Below are 18,879 nucleotides of genomic sequence, written 5' to 3'. Positions count from 1 at the left end.
TTATGTATATTGCAGTAGCCAGAATTTTACTGTACCTGGCTTAATCCTTTGTTCATTTCTCACATAAGGTATCTAAAAGAATCAACCCCATAGAAAACATTGAGATTAGAGATTGGCATTTTATGCAACACGCAATATGAATCACTAATCTTAGTTAAGATTCTACTATATTTTGCTGCGTTTGAAGATGATTTAAAATAATTACACTTCCCTTTATTCTCTCAGGTTGCATTAAAGTGCTAAAAAATGGAATCAAATGCAGAAAATGAAAACCAAGAACTAAATTTGTCTGGTCTGACCTGTGTTGCAGACCGATGTCATCATTATCTGCTCTGGCAGCCGAAATTGTCTTTTAGCAACCAAGATTTTTTATTACTCTTTAGATCTCACAGAAAAATCAACTGATACATTATTCAGAAACAAACCTTAATTTATTTAATAAAAAATAAGACAATAAATAACAAATATACAAGCATTCAGATGTACCTACAGACAGCCTTACGCCACACAGCCACCCTGCCCATCAATAATATGATTATCAAACTCTTCTCATGGAATTAAGACTTCCGGAAGCTCTTAGGAAGACAGTTTACAAGGCAGAATTTTGGACAATTTCACATGATAGAACAATGATAAACAGAAACAGTCTCACTGCTGTCTCACCTCAGCCTTTCCAAAAGCAATTTTAGGGAAAAACTGCCCTGTGAAGCGTTAAGTATAGTATTGTATAGTATTACATATGTGTCTTTAGGGATTAAGTGCTATAAATTAGGGCAGAGGAATCTGTTATCATATTTTTCTACTGAAAAACATGTGTACAGTGTATTTTTATACTGTTTTGTGGAGCATTTTGAAGAAATAAAAAATTCAAGAGTTCTTTTTACTGTAAAAGTAAAATATAGCAGATCACTGTTGTCCAGTAACTTAAACCCTAGTTTCTTTACTTTTAAAATCATGCGGTTGTAGTCTTAAATTTTATTTATGCTTATTAGAAGAAAATGTTCAGCTAAAGGCATGATTAAGCATGTGTTTCACATCTAATTTTAATGCAAAAGATATATGACATTCATATAGTTTAGTGTTTTTATTTTTGTGCCTAGTTGATAATTGTACAGTTTTCAAAATGCTGTTACTCTATTACAAATGTGCTGTTTTAAATATGTGAAACATATTTGTTTTTTATTTAAAATATTGTGTCCGTGGATAGTAGTATTGCCATTTTCATTCACAATCATACCATCTACCAGACTACCAACCAAATTGTACAATATCTAGGTTTCAAAGTTGAAAGTACAGCAATGGTACAGTGCCCAGTTTATAAGCTGCCAATGATGTATGAAATACTTTAAATAAACAATTTGTGAACAGTGCATTTACAATTGTAACATTTTATTCTACAAGCTACCATATCCTTGTATACAAAACGTGTTTCTATGAGCCTGTCTGCTGTGACATCAGTGATAAGGATTATTGTCATTTATAAGAAAGAGACAGTGCAAAATTAGCAATTACAGCAAAGAAAACATTCACATCACTCCGCCAACCCAGCAGTGAGGCCATACAATTCATACTGTTCAGGCAAGAAAAGCTGGATATTTGAGATTATGTAGAGGTAAAGCATTTGGTTGAGTAATAAAGGTGCTGTAAACAACTTTTACAAATTTAATCATTAAATTGAACACGCCCTCTTTTAAATATTAACGCCCCTAGTTGTAATGTTGAGACCAATGAAATCAGAGATCAAAGCGCTAAACGCTAGCATCATGTTTGCCTTGCATTACAAACTGACAGTTGTCAACTGCTTATAAAACTGAACATGGTTCTTGACTTGAATTATTTGCTGTAACTCTCTTAGACACTTGTTAACTATATATGGGCTGTCCTTATGCAAATGCATAAAATGGCTGACAGACAGAAAACTGTGGTCAATGCAGAATTAACGATTTTTTGTGACAACAGTCATAGATGTGATATTATAGTAAGCACCAAGTCAGTGAGATCTGTTAAATAGTAAACAATATTTACTGAACATCATTCAATTGTTTAATGTACCTTAACCAAGGAACTTCTAAAGAAATGCAAATGGTTGATATCACACTGTAGAGGTCTTCTAAAATAAGTATTCAACCAGAATGATGTCTTACCTGAAACCAAATGGGTGAAATTATCTTTTAAAAGAACAAGCAATTTTTCCCTCAAAGTTCATACAGATCTGATGCCATTTTTTTAGAACCCAATTGGACCTTAACATAAACAGCATTGAGATGTGTACAGTCTGCGGCCTTATAGCCAAGGTTACTTATTATTTCCAGTCTCAAAGATACACATTTTTTCTTCAACTACTTGCAATTGTTGACCAGTTGACAGTTATTTTTTCAACAGCTCTGCTGAATCAAGGATTTGCCAGTGTCATCTGTAAATACTATTTAACTCAACTCTGCCAATAAATAAATACCTTGTATGACCTTGCATAATGAAGCGAGTGTGATTTCTTGATCAATATCATTTCTTAAGATGGATTTTTGTGTTTGACGTCCCAAATGTTTCTTACTGTTCTCAAAAATGCGTCCACAGGAACGTGCAAATTACACCCTGGTATGTCATTGCATCTAATAACATTTTGGGTTTTATTGGGTCCGTATAGAACCATTTATATTTTTTAATGAAAATACTGAAAACAACCCATGGCCAAGGCACTCTACAAAGTTTTGGACCTGAGCAAATGTGGGTCTCAGGTGGGACCTTGGGTTTTCGGATACAATTGGACCTGTGAAGACCTCTATCCAAATGACGTGATAGATCTAAAAGAAGAAAAGCTTTTCATGGTCTGTACAAAGAATATTATAATTTTTAGTTTCAAGCATCTCCTGACTTCTTGGCCTCTCAAATCTTGCTTTGTGTATTCAGTCTTTGAAGACAATTTGTGAAAACACTCATCCTCTATGACATCATATCTCTGTAGCTACAATTTTATCAAAGTTCAGGTCAGCACTATGGCTGTCCATATCCAACTCTGTCCTTTTGTCCATCTCAGCAGTCAACTCCTTCAGAATCTTCTCCAGGTCTCTGTTCTTTCTGTACATCTGCAGGTAATTGTATTGCAACTGTTTTTGGTATCTGATTACTTTGTCCTTTTCTTTATTCCATGTTTGTCTCTCCTGCTGAAAGCTATTCATCATCTTGTGCTTCTTTTGCTTCTCTTCCTTCAGTTCTCCTCTTAGCTTTTCAACCTCCTTCTGCAAGTTATCCAGGTTTATGGTTGCTCCATTATGGTTCAGTGTTTTACAGGCACCTGTTCCCTCCTGGGCAATCGATTTGGCATGACCAGACCCAAAGGCCTCCATCCGTGCTTGGCTTATCTGCAGCTGCAGCTGTTGCTCCTCAACCTTGGCCCTCATGGCCATTAGCTGCTGTTGCTCCTCTTTGGCCATGTGAAGGTCCTGTTTCATGCCCTTGATGTCTGTTTCCAGCTTGTTCACCTTCTCCCTGAGGAGATCAGCCTCATTCTTCTTTCTTTGAAACTCGTTCTTAGACACCTTCATAGAAATGTATTTCATAGTCAGCTAAAAGTAACAGAACAGTAAGCAGTATCAAAATGCAAGTTAGTCAACTTACCTCAACCTCGGCACTCCGTTGATGAAGAGTTTCCTCACACTCTTTGATTTTCTGTTCCAGTTCTTCCATTTTGCATCTGGACTCCTTCAGAGAAGCTTTGAGAGTGACAATCTCACTGAGTTTATTCCCAGCATCAGTCTGAGAGTCCCTGAGTTGTTGCTTTAGCAGAGAAATCTCACCTGACTTCTGGCACACCTAAGAAATTAACATTGGGTGAAAAATAAATAATTAATGAATATATATAACATAAATAATGAATGTTTGGTTTTTGTTTAACTTTATTTTTGGTCCATTTAGAAATACTGTTGACAGTAACTTTGCAAGTCCATATCAACTAAATCTAATTAGATTATTAGTTGGCTGGTAATGTTTGTATAATAAATCAACAATTGCAAATAAGCTTAATCAACAGAAAGTCTAATACAGGGTTCACGCCAAAAGGGAAATTAAGTATCCATGTAGATTACATACAAAGTCAATTCAAACGCATAAATGTAAGTGATTCTTTTTTTTTTTTTTACAGCATTAATGGGGACTAGGCTGCACCGATACTATAAAAAAAAACAAAAAACGGTCCAATCTCGATACCAAAATTCTGAGTATTGATTAATACAGATCCGATCCCTATACTGTGCTTTTTAAAATTTATTTCCTTATATGGGATGCGCAAAATAACCGATTAACCATAAACCAAAACAGTGTGTAACCAATTAATGATATCAATTAAAAAAAAAATTTTTAATATATTTTTAAAGTTTGGCTGCATGAAAGACTGATCACAGCGAACGGGCTTTTTGCGTTGCGAGAGGCTTCTGTTGAATGGTTTGCAAATGGCCACGAGTGTTTTACGGGCTGCTTATGTGCCCTGTGCACCTCGTGTTTTGCTGTGTGCGCTATGTGCACGGGGTTTCTGTTGAGGTGACAGCAGTGTTTTAATTTTTAACGATGAAGGAGAAACTAGTGTTTGCTGTTTCAAGTCATCAAGAGCTGTATGACTTCACAAATCCTAAATATCATAATGTTATTAAAAATAACAAATATAACAACATTGACAGCTACAATCGTGCACAATATGGGTCAGCTGACTCAGTTGTTTTCTAGTGACGTAAAAAAAGAGCACCACGCTTCTTTTTTCTTGTCAACATAAAAGGCAATGCGCCTCAAATTTTTGGAATGGAATGGCGTGTTTGCTGTGATTGGCCCCTGATGTGCAACACATATTTTAACACGTGCCTACAGATGTATTTTGCCAAAGAAGCAAAATGAAAGAACATATTTCGGGTCACAGTTTTACACAGATGAGTTGACAAAAGAGCACTGATGCTGATCGCCTCTGTGCTGCCTGGAGCCGTGTCATAAACTTAATAAATAGGCTATTGATGATTTACTTTACAACCAACAAACCAACCTTTTTCCATTTGGAAAATTAGTTTTTAATAGTTCTTATGTAATATAACATTTTAAATAGCCTACATAGCCTAATACCAGTCAAACAAATCCAAAGTTTTTCTTAATGTTTGCATGATTATAACTTGGTACCAAACTGATTCTTTCATTTTACAGCTTATAAAACATGTAGGCAAATTAATGCAATATCATATGTAAACAAAAAAAATTATTATATGCTATATAATAGCCTATACTTTACAAAAAGTCAACATATGTGTGCATTGAGGTTCATTTTCACTTGTCTTTAATTATAGCAGCCCATGCACACATGAAGTGTGAGTGAGAAAGAGGAAATGAATCATAATCATAATTAAGACATAATCTTTAAACTAATGACTTCTATTAAAAATGTTGAAAGGGGTTTTGGGATATAACAATAACAGCAGAGCATTAATTAAATGCATATTTCCTGTAGAGCAATCTATTTAGCCTATTATAGCCTATTATTTTTATTTGACGGAAGAAAAATACATGATTGGACAAACAGCCTATGTCTGTTCTTAAAAAGTATTCCAATGTTTTCGCTTTGTAATCTAAATGTATCATTTTAAGTGAAAAATATCTAGAGCAGGATTTTTTTTGTTGTTTATTCTGTTTTTCTATGCTGTTGAAAACACTGCAGGTACATGAAGATGCTGTTCTGTATGCTGTTCGCATGTTAAAATAAATCAGTATTTTAAAACGCAATAGTCTATTTAATCTGCCACATAAAATAGACGTCAATTATTTAAAAAAAATAAAAATAAAAAATATTTTTAAATGAATCTGTTAACGGTTAACAGTTAACATTCGGTAAACGAGCGGCGGTTGTCAGTCGACCAAGTTAACCGAAATGAGCATCCCTATTCCCAAGCATAATACAGTTTCTATAGCTCTAGTGCTAAACTCAAATATTATATCTGCTTTAGTAAAAAAATAAGAGGCCAGCCCTACACATGACTGATGGCACAATCTAACTAAAAACATGTTTGCTGTAGGCCACGTTATTTGAGCATTTGTTGTGACATTGATCTGTTGTGATCCAGCATATGTTTCCTTTTTTAATATTAAGATTTTCTTTGAAATCTGCAATAGGCTACCACTATTGACATCATTGGTAAAATAATCAGCCTTTTAGCAAAGCCTGATATTTTCCTGCTGCTTTGATGCAGACTAAACAAAACCGTCAGTTTTACTTAATAATCCCTCACCAAATCTTGCCATAAGTGAGACGGAGAAAGTTCAAAACAAGGTCTACTTATACTTCAGCGCCAAAACACAAACTGGTTTGAACTATTATGAATAAAATTACATTGAAATATTCAGTTTCAGAGTAGCCTATATTAGCCTAAGTACAATAATATTGCACCCGTTAGTTTCACTTTTATTAATATAATCAACTACTTTGACCACAATGGGCCAGGCAAACCCTTTACAAACCATTAGCAGCACTTAAAAGTTTCCCCATCAGAAAAATAAACTCAGTCTGAAGAAGAACAAACTCATTGTGAGAATAATTTTTCGGCGCATGCAGCCAGCACGTGAATGTAAGCCCTTGATGCATCAGAGCGTGCAGCCCTCCGGTATCTGCAGATATTTCCAAAACAGCAGCTCAAATGGAAGAAATCAGTGGGTTAAGGATCTGTCCAATATATTATTGAAGCTTTTTTAATTAAACATTTCAGGTAGGCCTACTTTGTGTGTGAAGAGCAGGTAATAACCCTCTCTACTGCAGAGTTGTGAATGTGATCTGCTGATCTAAAACATTTAAAAACAGCAATGAACTTCATGTTGTACATCAAAATGAAATTTTAATACTAAACTAAATGCATTTGTCCACTGATCATTTAATCTATAGGAATATATAGCCTTGGAGAGTTTTTTGTGTTGTCGTAAATGCAACAAACAGTTTGAATTGTGAATAAACGGAGAATGATTGACAGGCACAGAGACAGGAAGCGCTGAGGTGAACATGAATTTAAGTTAACTTGAATATCCATCTGTACTTCACATTAAACTATAAAATGGCTTCAAAACATTTGGCATATATCAAGCCTACGTGACAATGTTCTAGTGCATTATAATAAGCTAAGTTCATGGCTTAGTTGGCTTATAGAGGAAACACAGAATATTGTGCACACGCAAGATTGAATTTGGATAGGTACCAGCAGGCCGATACCCGATCCAGCAAAAATATGCGGTATCGAACCGATATCTGATACAAGTATCGGGATCGGTGCATCCTTAATTAGTAACTAACCCGAGAAGCATTTGCAGTGAAAATGCGGAATTCAAGTTCAAATAATTCAACTTAAGCTGAAAATTAGCGTTAAGTGAAGAACATCCTGCAAGTAAACTAAACTGAATGTCAACCCAGCATAAAGCAGACCATCTAAATCGAGTTGTTTTTTTTTCCCTAAAAGCTCAACTGTTTTAAAGTGAGTTTATCAAACATGACACATTTGATTTCCAGTGCATTCACATTTGTCATCATACCACAGCAAGTTTTTAGCGACTGACCTCCCACTGCGTCTCCTCTAATGTGGGTACAAGATTTTTCTGGCTTTCATAGATTCGGATTCTGCTTTCTGCAGTGTCCCTGTCACGATTAAGCTGGTCCACCTCCTCCTGCAGACGATCCTTGTCCTGCTGAAGTTGTATCACCTGAAGCTGCAATAACTGTTGGGCTTTCACAGCCCTTTGGGACACCTGCAGGTTACACAAATAAGCGTAACAAAGGTGAATTCTGTATTTTTATTCTAAGATTTAATTTTCACACTGATTTAAAGTCTAAATTTTTAGAAACTCACTTGACGAAGTTTTGTAGAACAGCGTTGTTTTAGCCCCTCCATCTCCTCTGCACAGTAGCGTTGCTTCTCCTCAAATAGCTGGCATGTGTCTGTCTCTTTTTCCTCAAGACTTGTCTGTAACTCTGCCAACTCAGATTCACGTTCCAGAAGTTTCTGCTCGAGTTGCTGTATGAGCGATTCATCCATTGAAATTGGTGATCGAACACAGCCCTCAGAAGGTGAGGGTTTTTTTGAGCTTTGTTCTGAAAAGGTAAACCTGTGTTCCAGAAGCTGCTCTTGATTTCCAGTGAAATCGGTCTTTGGCTCTGTAGATAAAACTGTCAGTGCTGCAGCAGTTATTTCTCTGTTTAAACTTATCGCAGCTGCCACACTTTCACTGAGGACGCCGATGGATCTTGTGTTGCCATTTGTGGACTCACAATTTCTGTTTGTTTCGCTAAATCCATTGGACCACATGTTTCCATTTGTCCCACTACTCATCCAACTGAATCCAGAATTGCCATTCATCCCTGCTATTCCCCCCTGTGGGTTTTGAGATGTGTCTGTGTTTTGAGCAAGGCCTCCATGGCGTGCCATGTGGTTAGTTGAAGTGCCTAGGTTGTCCATCTGGCTGCTGCCACTGGTACTGTGGGTGGGCAGGCTGGACATAGAGTTCCTTCCAGAGTCAGAGAATGTTCCTGAATTTGTCTCCAGCTTAGGGTCCTGAAGATCTTTGAGTCTATCTATGGGACTAATTCTCCTTCCCAGGATTGTGCTCAAGTTGTTATGAGTTTCCACAGAGGAGCTGCTGCTTCGTGGAAGAACAGGTTTGAAGGCAGTGGGTCTGATCAAAGCAGTCTCTATACTCTAATCAAGAGAAGACAAAAAAGAAAAGACAAATGAGTACTTTTTGCCATTTTAAGTGCACTACATGCAATTGATTATTGATGAAGATCAAGTTATAATGGCACCATCCATGTTTAAACATATTAAACAAATGGTCTCCCTGTTACTCAAGAAAGAATCCCGTTAACCCTTATTTCCCTCACACATATATATATATTTATATGTAATTTTCGTTTTGGTAGTATGTTTACCCTGCTGGTTTAGCATTAAATTCCCACCTAATGCGTTCATTTTCCAAGCTAGACCCTTCATAAATGAGGCTATTCAGGGAAAGAGGTGCTTGCAAGTGCCACACCGCCATTGGATTGAATCTCTGGAGAGATCAAGGCATTCTTACCTCGTCAATCTGGAGGTTTAATTAAACAGAGCAGACACCGCTAAGCTCTTAGTGAAAGTGTCAGAGGCTGGTGGGGATTACTTAAGATAAACTATACTTGACTGTTGTTTGATTTTTGTATGATAACTGACTCAGGATGGGCAATCTTGTTAATTTGGCTGCTTTATTGTGAGCTGATTATGCTTCCTAAGGAGACGTTCTGCTTTGTTTACTCTTATGCTTGTTGTAACAAGTTTTTATAGAATAAAAATAGAACAAATAAAGACAGAAAGGATGATTTGCTATTTTGGTGATTTAAAAACATGCAGTCCAAGATTTACTTTCTGGCTAGCTTACTGTTACCTTTTCTAGTTTTCCAGACAGCGGAAGCTGCTCAGCTGCTCTTCCTCGACTGTCTTCAGTTGTATTTATGTTTAGTTGAACAGCTCGGGGCTTGTTGCTGACCTTGATGTAATAGAAGTCATCGTTTTTGCCTGAGTCATAGCTGACTTTTGAGTTGTTGTTGGTGTTGCAATGGTCCTGAGCGAAGCCATACTTCAGAAGCCCATCCAAACTATGGCCTGTTTTCTTAGACTGAAGCCCCTTTTTGAGTTTGTTTTCAGAAGCTTTGCAGTGTTTGCTGTGGAGGCTATGGCCTGATATCAAACTGCTCACACTACCCATGTTGCCTGGGACATCTGGAGAAAGCAGGTGGTGGTCTTGGTAGTGGCAGGTGTGTAATTACAGAATTTTAATGATGGAGGAAGGTCTGATGTATTCATAGCCTTGTGTGGAGATCCTTCTTATTCCCAACTGGGAAACCTGGTAAAACATGGATTTTAAATAAAATGTAGTGAGATGTCCTGTTGTCGTTAAAGCAATATAGCCCCATAGTCCACAGTGCAGAATTTTCCTTAATGTTTACTTTACCTAACGTCCACCAGCTCAGCAAACAGGTAATGCAATAACAGGAACTACAGTACATCTTGATGGCTGTTTGCCAACAGTGGATTCAGTGGGGGTAGAGCTAAAACGGCAGTTATCCTGCAAATCCTGATTCCCAAAATTGAGACCAAATGCATGCATTGAGCAAATAACAAGAACAGCCCCCTCTGTGACAAACAAAGGCAAATTCATTTGAGAATTAGTTTGAATCTAGTGTTAATAGGTCACAAGTCTATTCATGGTTCTTGGTCAGTAGGTCAAAAGACCTGCCAATTATTCTGCTTGTCAGACTATGAACAAATGTTATGCTTGCATGTATTCTGAGTTTTATTTTGATTAGACTAAAATGTCTGTCTCTCTTTTTTTAATGTGTACATATTTAAATCTTGTCAACTTAAGTTGGATATTTTTGTTTGAAAATGACCTAGATGTGATTTTCAGCTTGGCTTTCTCCAACATGTTAATGAAAAAAACTGTTAGCCTTGGTGTTGTGTGGTTGCTTGTTCATTTAAATCTTATTCTTTTTTTTATTAATATTTTACTGTGCATTTTATGTAGTGTATAGGTTGTTTTCACAAAGTCAGATGGAGGGCAGGAAGTGATTCTTCCACATAGGGATTGCTATCAGAACATCAAAATGTTTCTGTTTTATGTTGCTTATAATTGTTTAAATCGGCCAAAATAAAAAATGCCGAACAGCTTTTATAGACTTCCAAAAGCTTTTTTCTCATAAAGGGGGAAAGTTCAAGAAATGCCTGAAATACAGGAAAAGGGCGGCATGTAAAAATTTTTTTTTCAATACATCCATGTGTTTTATTGGAAGGTGATAATTTGTTTGACAGCAGCAATAAAGAATATATACAGGCCTAGCTATATGTATAAATATGTTAATGTGTTATATAAAAATCTGAAACAAACACCACAAAATCCAGGATAACATAAATAACACAGCCTGCTGCCAAGTAATCACTGCAACAAAATCTCTGTCTCGTTTTGCAATAATACATGTCTTTACTGGCTTTTCAGCAGAATAAACAACCATAATGTCAATGTCTTTATGCGCAGCAGCGGTGAAAATTTGCTGATGGTAAGTTCATTGACGGAATAAAATTGAAATGCAACCCTTGTGACAAAACTAGATGATTATTATTGTGGAGCACTTCTTCCCCCTTACAAAAAATAAATGTATGATATTTACATGGGTAAAAATACCATAGTAATTTGAGAAACATGTTTTTGAACCACACAGTAAAATATATAATGTGTACAACTCTTTAATGAATGCTACCGAAAACTGTAGCATACTGATAAACTGTAAGAAATACTGTAACGCTAGTGTAAACTGTGGTGCATCGTGATTGTGTATAATTATAGCCTAGAAAACTGAAGCCTACTGAATAATTTGTTTATTACCACAGTTGTGCTGTACCACAGACACGATATAATTACTACGACAGTTTAATTTAAGCAATTATCTATATGCCTCCAAACACCATAGTATTTAATTTAGTAGTTTTTTTATCAAACGTAATATCTACCGCTTCTGACACAAATAAACGTTCGAGGTTACAGAAGTAACCCTTCGTTCCCCGAGGAGGGGAACGGAAGTGCCATGAATGGGGGGATTCGGATCAGAAGCCGCTTATCTGGAGAGTATTGAACGGGCCAATGAATGAAATTAATTGGCAGCGTAAGCTTGCGCAGGTGTGCGACATCTGCAATTATCTCAGCATATAAGCACACCTGAAGCCAGCAGACGCCATCCTTTTAAGCTGAAGAGACTTTCAAACAGCTAAGGGACAGTCATTATGGCGACGGAATATGGCACTTCCGTTCCCCTCCTCGGGGAACGAAGGGTTACTTCTGTAACCTCGAACGTTCCCCTTCGGTTGGGGAACTTCAGTGCCATGAATGGGAGAATATGGAAAGCGCCATAATGACTGCACCTTACCAACACCCCCGATGAGGAGATAGTCAAGCAAGCGTGACGCACCCACATCATAGGGGGCGCGGTCCTCCAACGTGTCCCTGGCCCTAATTTATCCTACTTCAACAGAAGTTTTACGGATTTAGATATATTTTTTGGGAAGTCGTGAGCATCTAGATAATTCTAGGAAATACGACAGTACGTTGGGAAGCGTGCAATCCCGATAGGGAGGACGCTGCGGAGGCCATCCGTTACCCAAGGGGGGGATAGATGGCAGAATTTACCTATGGACTAGCCCTAAAAAGGGGGAGTACGCATAGCAAAAGAGTGGTTAGCGGAGAGGGAAGACACGGGTCCGCCCAGGGGGGGGACTTAACCGTGGCGGAATAAGCATATGGGATCGCCTAGTGGGGATCACGCATAGCAGGCACCTATACCCAAAACGCGGGCTGACCAGCGGGCAGACCTACAACGTAGTGGGCCAGCAAGTGACTCCTCCGCTGAGTCAGTGCTGGGGGCCACGGAGGAATCTGCAGGGCTCACCTGACGGGGAACTTTACTGACAGATAAAAAAGGCGCACGTACCTCCGTGTTAGGGAGAATGGCGCCGCAAGCGTGTTTCAACACCCTACCGAGTTGTCTCCTCAATCACCAAAGGGTTACCTAATACCCTTGAGGAAACCGGCTCCACTCGCAGATTGTAAAACCTTGCAAATGTGTTGGGTGTCGCCCAGCCCGCAGCTCTACAGATGTCTGTTAGAGAGGCGCCGCGTGCACGCGCCCAAGAGGATGCAACGCTCCGAGTGGAGTGTGCACGAACTCCCGGGGGACACGGCTGACCTCGACTCGAATAAGCGAGTGAAATGGCATCCACAATCCAGTGGGATAATCTTTGTTTTGATACGGCACTTCCCTGCTGCCGACCGCCATAACAGACAAAGAGCTGCTCAGATGATCTAAAATTCTGAGTACGGTCCACATAAATGCGCAGAGCGCGAACTGGACAAATTAAAGAAAGGGCTGGGTCTGCCTCCTCCGGGGGCAGCGCTTGCAGGTTCACTACCTGATCTCTAAAGGGGGTGGTAGGAACCTTGGGCACATAACCGGGGCGGGGTCTCAGGATGACGTGAGAGTAATCCGGCCCGAATTCCAGGCACGAGTCACTGACCGAAAATGCCTCCAGGTCCCCGACCCTCTTGATGGAGGCCAACGCAACCAGCAGAGCTGTCTTCAGGGACAGAAATCTTAGAGATACTGATTCGAGTGGCTCAAAGGGATCGGATCGCAGACTCGTGAGAACGAGGGCGAGATCCCAAGAGGGCATGAGAGGGGGGCGAGATGGATTAATTCGCCTAGCACCCCTAAGGAACTGGATGACCAGGTTATGCTTTCCCACGGTGCCGCCAGCTACCGCGCTATGATAAGCGGAGATGGCGGCCACGTAAACCTTGAGAGTGGAGGGCGACTCCAACTTCTCTTGAAGGAAAGAGAGCACAACACTAATCTGGCAATTTCGGGGGTCTTCTCTGCGAGAGACGCACCATTCAGTGAATAGACTCCACTTCAGGGCGTAGGCGCGCCTCGTGGAGGGGGCTCTAGCCTGAGTGATGGTATTAACCACCGCAGTCGGTAGGTTACCTAAGTCTTCCTCGCGTCTAGGGACCACACGTGGAGGTTCCAAAGATCGGGGCGAGGGTGCCAGATGGTGCCCTGTCCCTGAGAGAGTAGGTCCTCTCTCAAAGGGATCCGCCAGGGGAGGGCCGTCGCGAGGAGTGAGAGCTCTGATATCCAGGTCCGGTTGGGCCAAAGGGGCGCAACTAGCAGAACCTGTTCCTCGTCCTCCCTGACCTTGCACAGAAACTGCGCGAGCAGGCTCACTGGGGGAAACGCATACTTGCGCATGCCACGAGGCCAGCTGTGGGCCAGTGCATCCGTGCCGAGAGAGCCCTCGGTCAGGGAAAAAAACAACTGGCAGTGAGCGTTCTCGGGGGAAGCAAACAGATCGATCTGGGCCTCCCCGAATCGCGCCCATATCAGCTGAACAGACTCGGGGTGGAGTCTCCATTCTCCAGGGCGTAACAGCTGTCGTGAGAGCGCATCGGCTGCACGATTGAGCGTGCCTGGGACGTGAATGGCGCGCAGCGATTTCAGCCGCGGGTGACTCCAGAGGAGCAGACGGCGGGCGAGCTGAGACATGCGGCGAGAGCGCATACCCCCCATGCGGTTGATATACGCCGCCGCCGCCATACTGTCCGTCCTGACCAGCACGTGTTGCCGCTCCAGCACCGGTAAAAAGCGGTGGAGAGCGAGGAACACTGCCAACAGCTCTAGGCGATTGATATGCCAATGCAGCTGGGCACCCTTCCAGAGGCTCGCAGCCGCATGCCCGCGACACACGGCCCCCCAACCCGTGTTGGAAGCGTCTGTTGAAACAACAACATGGCTGGACGCCTGTCCTAGAGGCACGCCGGCCTGTAGGAACGAGGGGTCGTTCCAAGGGCTGAGGGCGCGGCGACACAGCGCAGTAACCGAGACCCGGTGTGTGCCCGCGTGCCATGCGCGTCTGGGGACCCGATCGTGAAGCCAGTGCTGAAGTGGTCTCATATGGAGCAACCCGAGCGGCGTGACGGCGGCTGCGGATGCCATATGCCCCAGGAGCCTCTGAAAGAACTTCAGTGGGACCACTAGTTTGCTGTCGAGCTCCCTCAGACAGTTCAGCAACAGGCGAGCGCGTTCCTCGGAGAGGTGCGCTACCATGGTGATCGAGTCCAGCTCCATCCCGAGAAAAGAAATCCTCTGCATGGGGGCGAGTTTGCTCTTTTCTCGGTTGACCTGAAGCCCCAGTAGGCGGAGATGCCGAAGCACCTTGTCCCTGTGCATAATCAATTGCTCCCGCGAGTGGGCTAAAATCAGCCAGTCGTCGAGACAATTGAGCATGCGAATGCCCGCGAGCCGAAGGGGCGCCAGGGCACCCTCCGCGAGTTTGGTGAAGACCCGCGGAGACAGAGAGAGCCCGAAGGGGAGGACCTTGTACTGCCACGCTCGACCCTCGAACGCAAACCGCAGAAATTGGCGGTGGCGTGGAAGAATGGTGACATGGAAATACGCGTCCTTCAGGTGTATGGCTGCAAACCAATCACGAGGACGAACGCATTGGAGAATGCGCCTCTGCGTGAGCATTCTGAACGGCAGCTTGTGCAGACAGCGGTTCAAAACGCGCAGATCTAGGATTGGCCGTGACCCACCGCTCTTTTTGGGTACGATGAAGTATGGGCTGTAAAACCCACTCTCCATCTCGGCTGGAGGAACCGGCTCGATTGCACCCTTCGCCAGGAGGGCAGCAATCTCCTCTCGCAAGACAGGGGCGGACAGGGGGTTGACCCTGGAGAAATACACGCCCGTAAACTTGGGGGGCCGTTTCGCGAACTGAATCGCGTAACCGAGTCTGATTGTGCGTATGAGCCACCGCGAGGGGCTGGCCCGCGCTAACCAGGCAGGCAGAGCCCTCGCTAATGGAGTCATCGCTACAATCGCTGACGTACCAGCGGTGGGGCAGCGCGGAGTGGGTGTGCTGATCCGGGAAGCACGAGGGTCCCGCGGAAGAGCTGGAGGAGAGCGATTCGCTCTGGCTCCGCACCCTGACTCCGGAGAGGGGGCTGGAGGGCTGAGGAAAGGGAGACCGTCCCCCCAGCGCTCGTGAGCCACTGGCGAAGCACGTAGAGTCTGCGAGCCGGAAGGCAGCGCGTCCCGGACTGGCAGAACTCGTGCAGTCACATCCGGGGAAGGGAAAAAGTGCTCTTTTACTGATGTTTTGGTGGCACTGAAAAGTACCGTTGTTATCGGGGCCCCGCCCTCCAGCGGGGAAAGAGCAAGTTTCCTCTTCTCCGGATGGCCTGTCTCAGGGACGCTTCGCGGTCCGTTTACCGGACTTAACGGCGCCCTGGGCAGGAGGGGCTGCCTGCTTTCGAGGTGAACGCCGCGCCCGCTTGGCCGGAGGCGCAGGCGGGGGCGGGGCAGCACTCGTTGGCGGGCGCCCTCGGCGAGGAACAGCGGAGGTGGATGGCTCGGCGGGCGGAGCGGGCTTACGGCCACGCCGATAGATGACATTGCCCATCGCATCCGACTGCTCTTTCACCGCCTTGAATTCCTGGGTGAATTCACCGACGGTGTCGCCGAACAGGCCAGCCTGGGATATGGGCGAGTCAAGAAAGCGAACTTTGTCAACGTCGCGCATATCGGCCAGGTTTAGCCAGAGGTGGCGTTCCTGAACCACAAGTGTGGACATCGTCCTCCCCAGCGCACACGCGGCGGACTTAGTAGTCCGAAGAGCATAGTCGGTCGCGGTGCGCAGCTCATGTAATAAGCTTGGGTTGGACCCGCCCTCGTGCAGCTCGGCCAGCGCCTGCGCTTGGTAGCGCTGGTAGGTGGCCATCGCGTGCAAAGCAGAAGCAGCCTGGCCCGCAGCCTTATAAGCTCTGGCTCCGAGGGAGGCAGACAACCTACAGGCTTTGGACGGGAGGCGGGGCAAACCCCGCCACGTAGAGGCGCCGCGCGGACAAAGATTGACCGCGATAGCGCGCTCCACTGACGGGATCGCCTCATACCCCCTGGCAGCTCCGCCGTCAAGGGCGGTGAGGGCGGAGGCACTCGCAGCACGGGCAGAGAAAGGTGCCCTCCAGGACTGCGTGAGCCTACTGTGCACTTCCGGGAAGAAGGGGACGAGAGGCTTCGAAGGCTTCGCCTTCTGGTCCTCTACGTAGCACCCATCTAGTCGGTCCGGCCGCGGAGCTGGGGGATAAACCATCTCCAACCCCACGGCCGAAGCAGCCCGGGAAAGCACGGCTAACATGTCCGCTTCAGGATCCGATTTGACAGCGCTCACCTGCCCGGAGGGGGCGAGCGGGTCCGGATCTTCGTCGGACAGTGAAAGCCCACCCTCCGATGCCGCGGAGGACATCTGATCTCCGGTGTCAGCGAGTGTGAGAGCTACCATCTGGTTAGACGGATCACTCTCACCACCCGAAGCTTGGATGGAGCGCCGTGAGGAGCGAGAGGTCCGCGAGCCCGTGGGCGGCGGATTAGCTCCCGCTGAAACCCTCAGATCTGCCCGAGCGCCCGCTGCTTTTTTAGAGCAGGAGGCAACTGGGGTGGCTCGCTCTCTTGCGAAAGTTAGCTGCGATCTTAGCTGTGCAACGGTCATGGCATCGCAATGACGACATGAACCGCCCGCGAGCACCGCATTAACATGCTGGACCCCCAAACATGCAATGCAGTGATCGTGTCCATCATCCGGAGACAGGAAACCCCCGCATCCAGAAACGCACAGTCGGAGCGCCATCCTGAAAAGGACGTGCTGCACGACTGTGTTGCTCTTTTAGGAAAGTTGCAACTATACGCACCGCTCTGGAGGACCGGACCCAAAGAACCGCAGGCAAGGGAGTAACCCAGCTCGACCGTCTGCCACCGCGAAGACCCACTCTGGACCGGGAGACACACTCGTTCGCTCTGAAGTGCTGATCAGCAAGAGGAACCCTCATCGACTCACTCAGAAAGGATCTGAAGCGAAAAGGATGGCGTCTGCTGGCTTCAGGTGTGCTTATATGCTGAGATAATTGCAGATGTCGCACACCTGCGCAAGCTTACGCTGCCAATTAATTTCATTCATTGGCCCGTTCAATACTCTCCAGATAAGCGGCTTCTGATCCGAATCCTCCCATTCATGGCACTGAAGTTCCCCAACCGAAGGGGAACTTTAGTTCAGTAGAAAACACAGCCCTCTTCAGGAGGATCATGCCCAACATATGTGGTTATTTTTTATTTACATCTCCTTTAAAATATGGTATAAATGTTAAAAGTAAGGAATTTCCTATATGTCCCCCTTTCGGTTTTTTACTTCCTGCCCTCCATCTGAAAAACCATGTGATTGAAAACCTATACTTACAATGTCATTAGAGTCATAATTGTGCATGCTAACATAATTTATGTTTTTACTTTATCTCAATCATTCATAATATCAAACAAGCATTAAGAATCAAACCAATTAATTTAAAATAATTGAAGTCTATTATAAAGCACTACAGGTTTTTCTTGACTATAAAATTTTCTTGCTTTTAAAAATGTTTAAATTATTTGAGTTTTCCTTAATAAAAGCAAAATAATCAGCCAATGAGATATGTAAAATAATCATATTTCTAGATTATGTTGCTTATTTTAATAGAAACTGCTGCTTGATTTAAGATTGTATAAATATTGGGACTAGAAATAAGACAAAAATTCATTCAAAAGACATTTTGTAGTGTTAAAATGCTGGGGTTCAATCCAAATTCTGGCAATAGTTTAAGCTTTAATTTAAATTGTGTCTATTTTGCCTAAATTTGTATTGAAATAACCCAGAATTGTAATAAACTGGCCCTAATATTCTTGTCATGGAGTTTCAGTAGGGAGATGGTTCCTGCCACTCTGACCTGACGGCAGTTCAACTGTACCACCACTCTGTCACCAGCTAATCAACCTTTTATGATTTACATGTGCCTAAAGCATATATTACACATCTATAATCAACACATCATGCCTTCCATCTGTCTTTAGAGCAGCTAGAAGGGGGCTTTATGAACAAAAGACCTGCCACAATTGTCACACATAGTGGCTTTGTATAACTAGCCTAATTGTTATGGCTAATATTCTAAAGGCTTATTAGCTAGAATGAACATAATAACCAAATATACCAGCTGTTTCTTAATTGTTGATATTACATTATGAATTTATGCAATCCAAAGAAAGTGTGTCTTTTTATTTGCTATTGTTTTAACTTTACCACCCCACAGCTGCTTTTATTATTTTTTAAGAAGACCACAAATGCTCTGCCATCTTCTAATAGCTCCATAAGTTGTCATTTAAATATCTGTGTTCTGTTAGCACTGCCAGAAAGATGATACTCCAAACATCTCAATTAT

The 18,879-nt window shown here is 43.2% G+C and overlaps 1 protein-coding gene across 3 annotated transcripts in view; it reads right to left on the bottom strand.

Moving 5' to 3' along the window:
- Positions 1-409: 409 nt before the first annotated feature.
- lzts1 (leucine zipper, putative tumor suppressor 1) overlaps positions 410-18,879 on the bottom strand; it is a 66,281-nt gene continuing 47,811 nt past the window's right edge. For 2 of the 3 annotated variants that reach the window (XM_009304165.4, XM_692658.11), the window contains exons 2-6: positions 9,418-9,876; positions 7,854-8,699; positions 7,564-7,752; positions 3,616-3,810; positions 410-3,536 (exon numbers count right to left, since the gene is read on the bottom strand). In XM_009304165.4, the coding sequence (XP_009302440.1) occupies positions 2,949-3,536; positions 3,616-3,810; positions 7,564-7,752; positions 7,854-8,699; positions 9,418-9,738 (2,139 nt within the window). In that variant the 5' untranslated portion in view covers positions 9,739-9,876 and the 3' untranslated portion in view covers positions 410-2,948. The remainder of the gene's footprint in view (positions 3,537-3,615; positions 3,811-7,563; positions 7,753-7,853; positions 8,700-9,417; positions 9,877-18,879) is intronic. The other variant, XM_073910973.1, reaches the window with a different exon arrangement.

The sequence above is a fragment of the Danio rerio genome, chromosome 8, assembly GCF_049306965.1.
Source record: "Danio rerio strain Tuebingen ecotype United States chromosome 8, GRCz12tu, whole genome shotgun sequence".
Taxonomy (NCBI): Eukaryota; Metazoa; Chordata; class Actinopteri; order Cypriniformes; family Danionidae; genus Danio; species Danio rerio.
The sequence above is the reverse complement of the archived record's forward strand: the minus strand, read 5'-3'. Positions and strand labels throughout refer to the sequence as shown.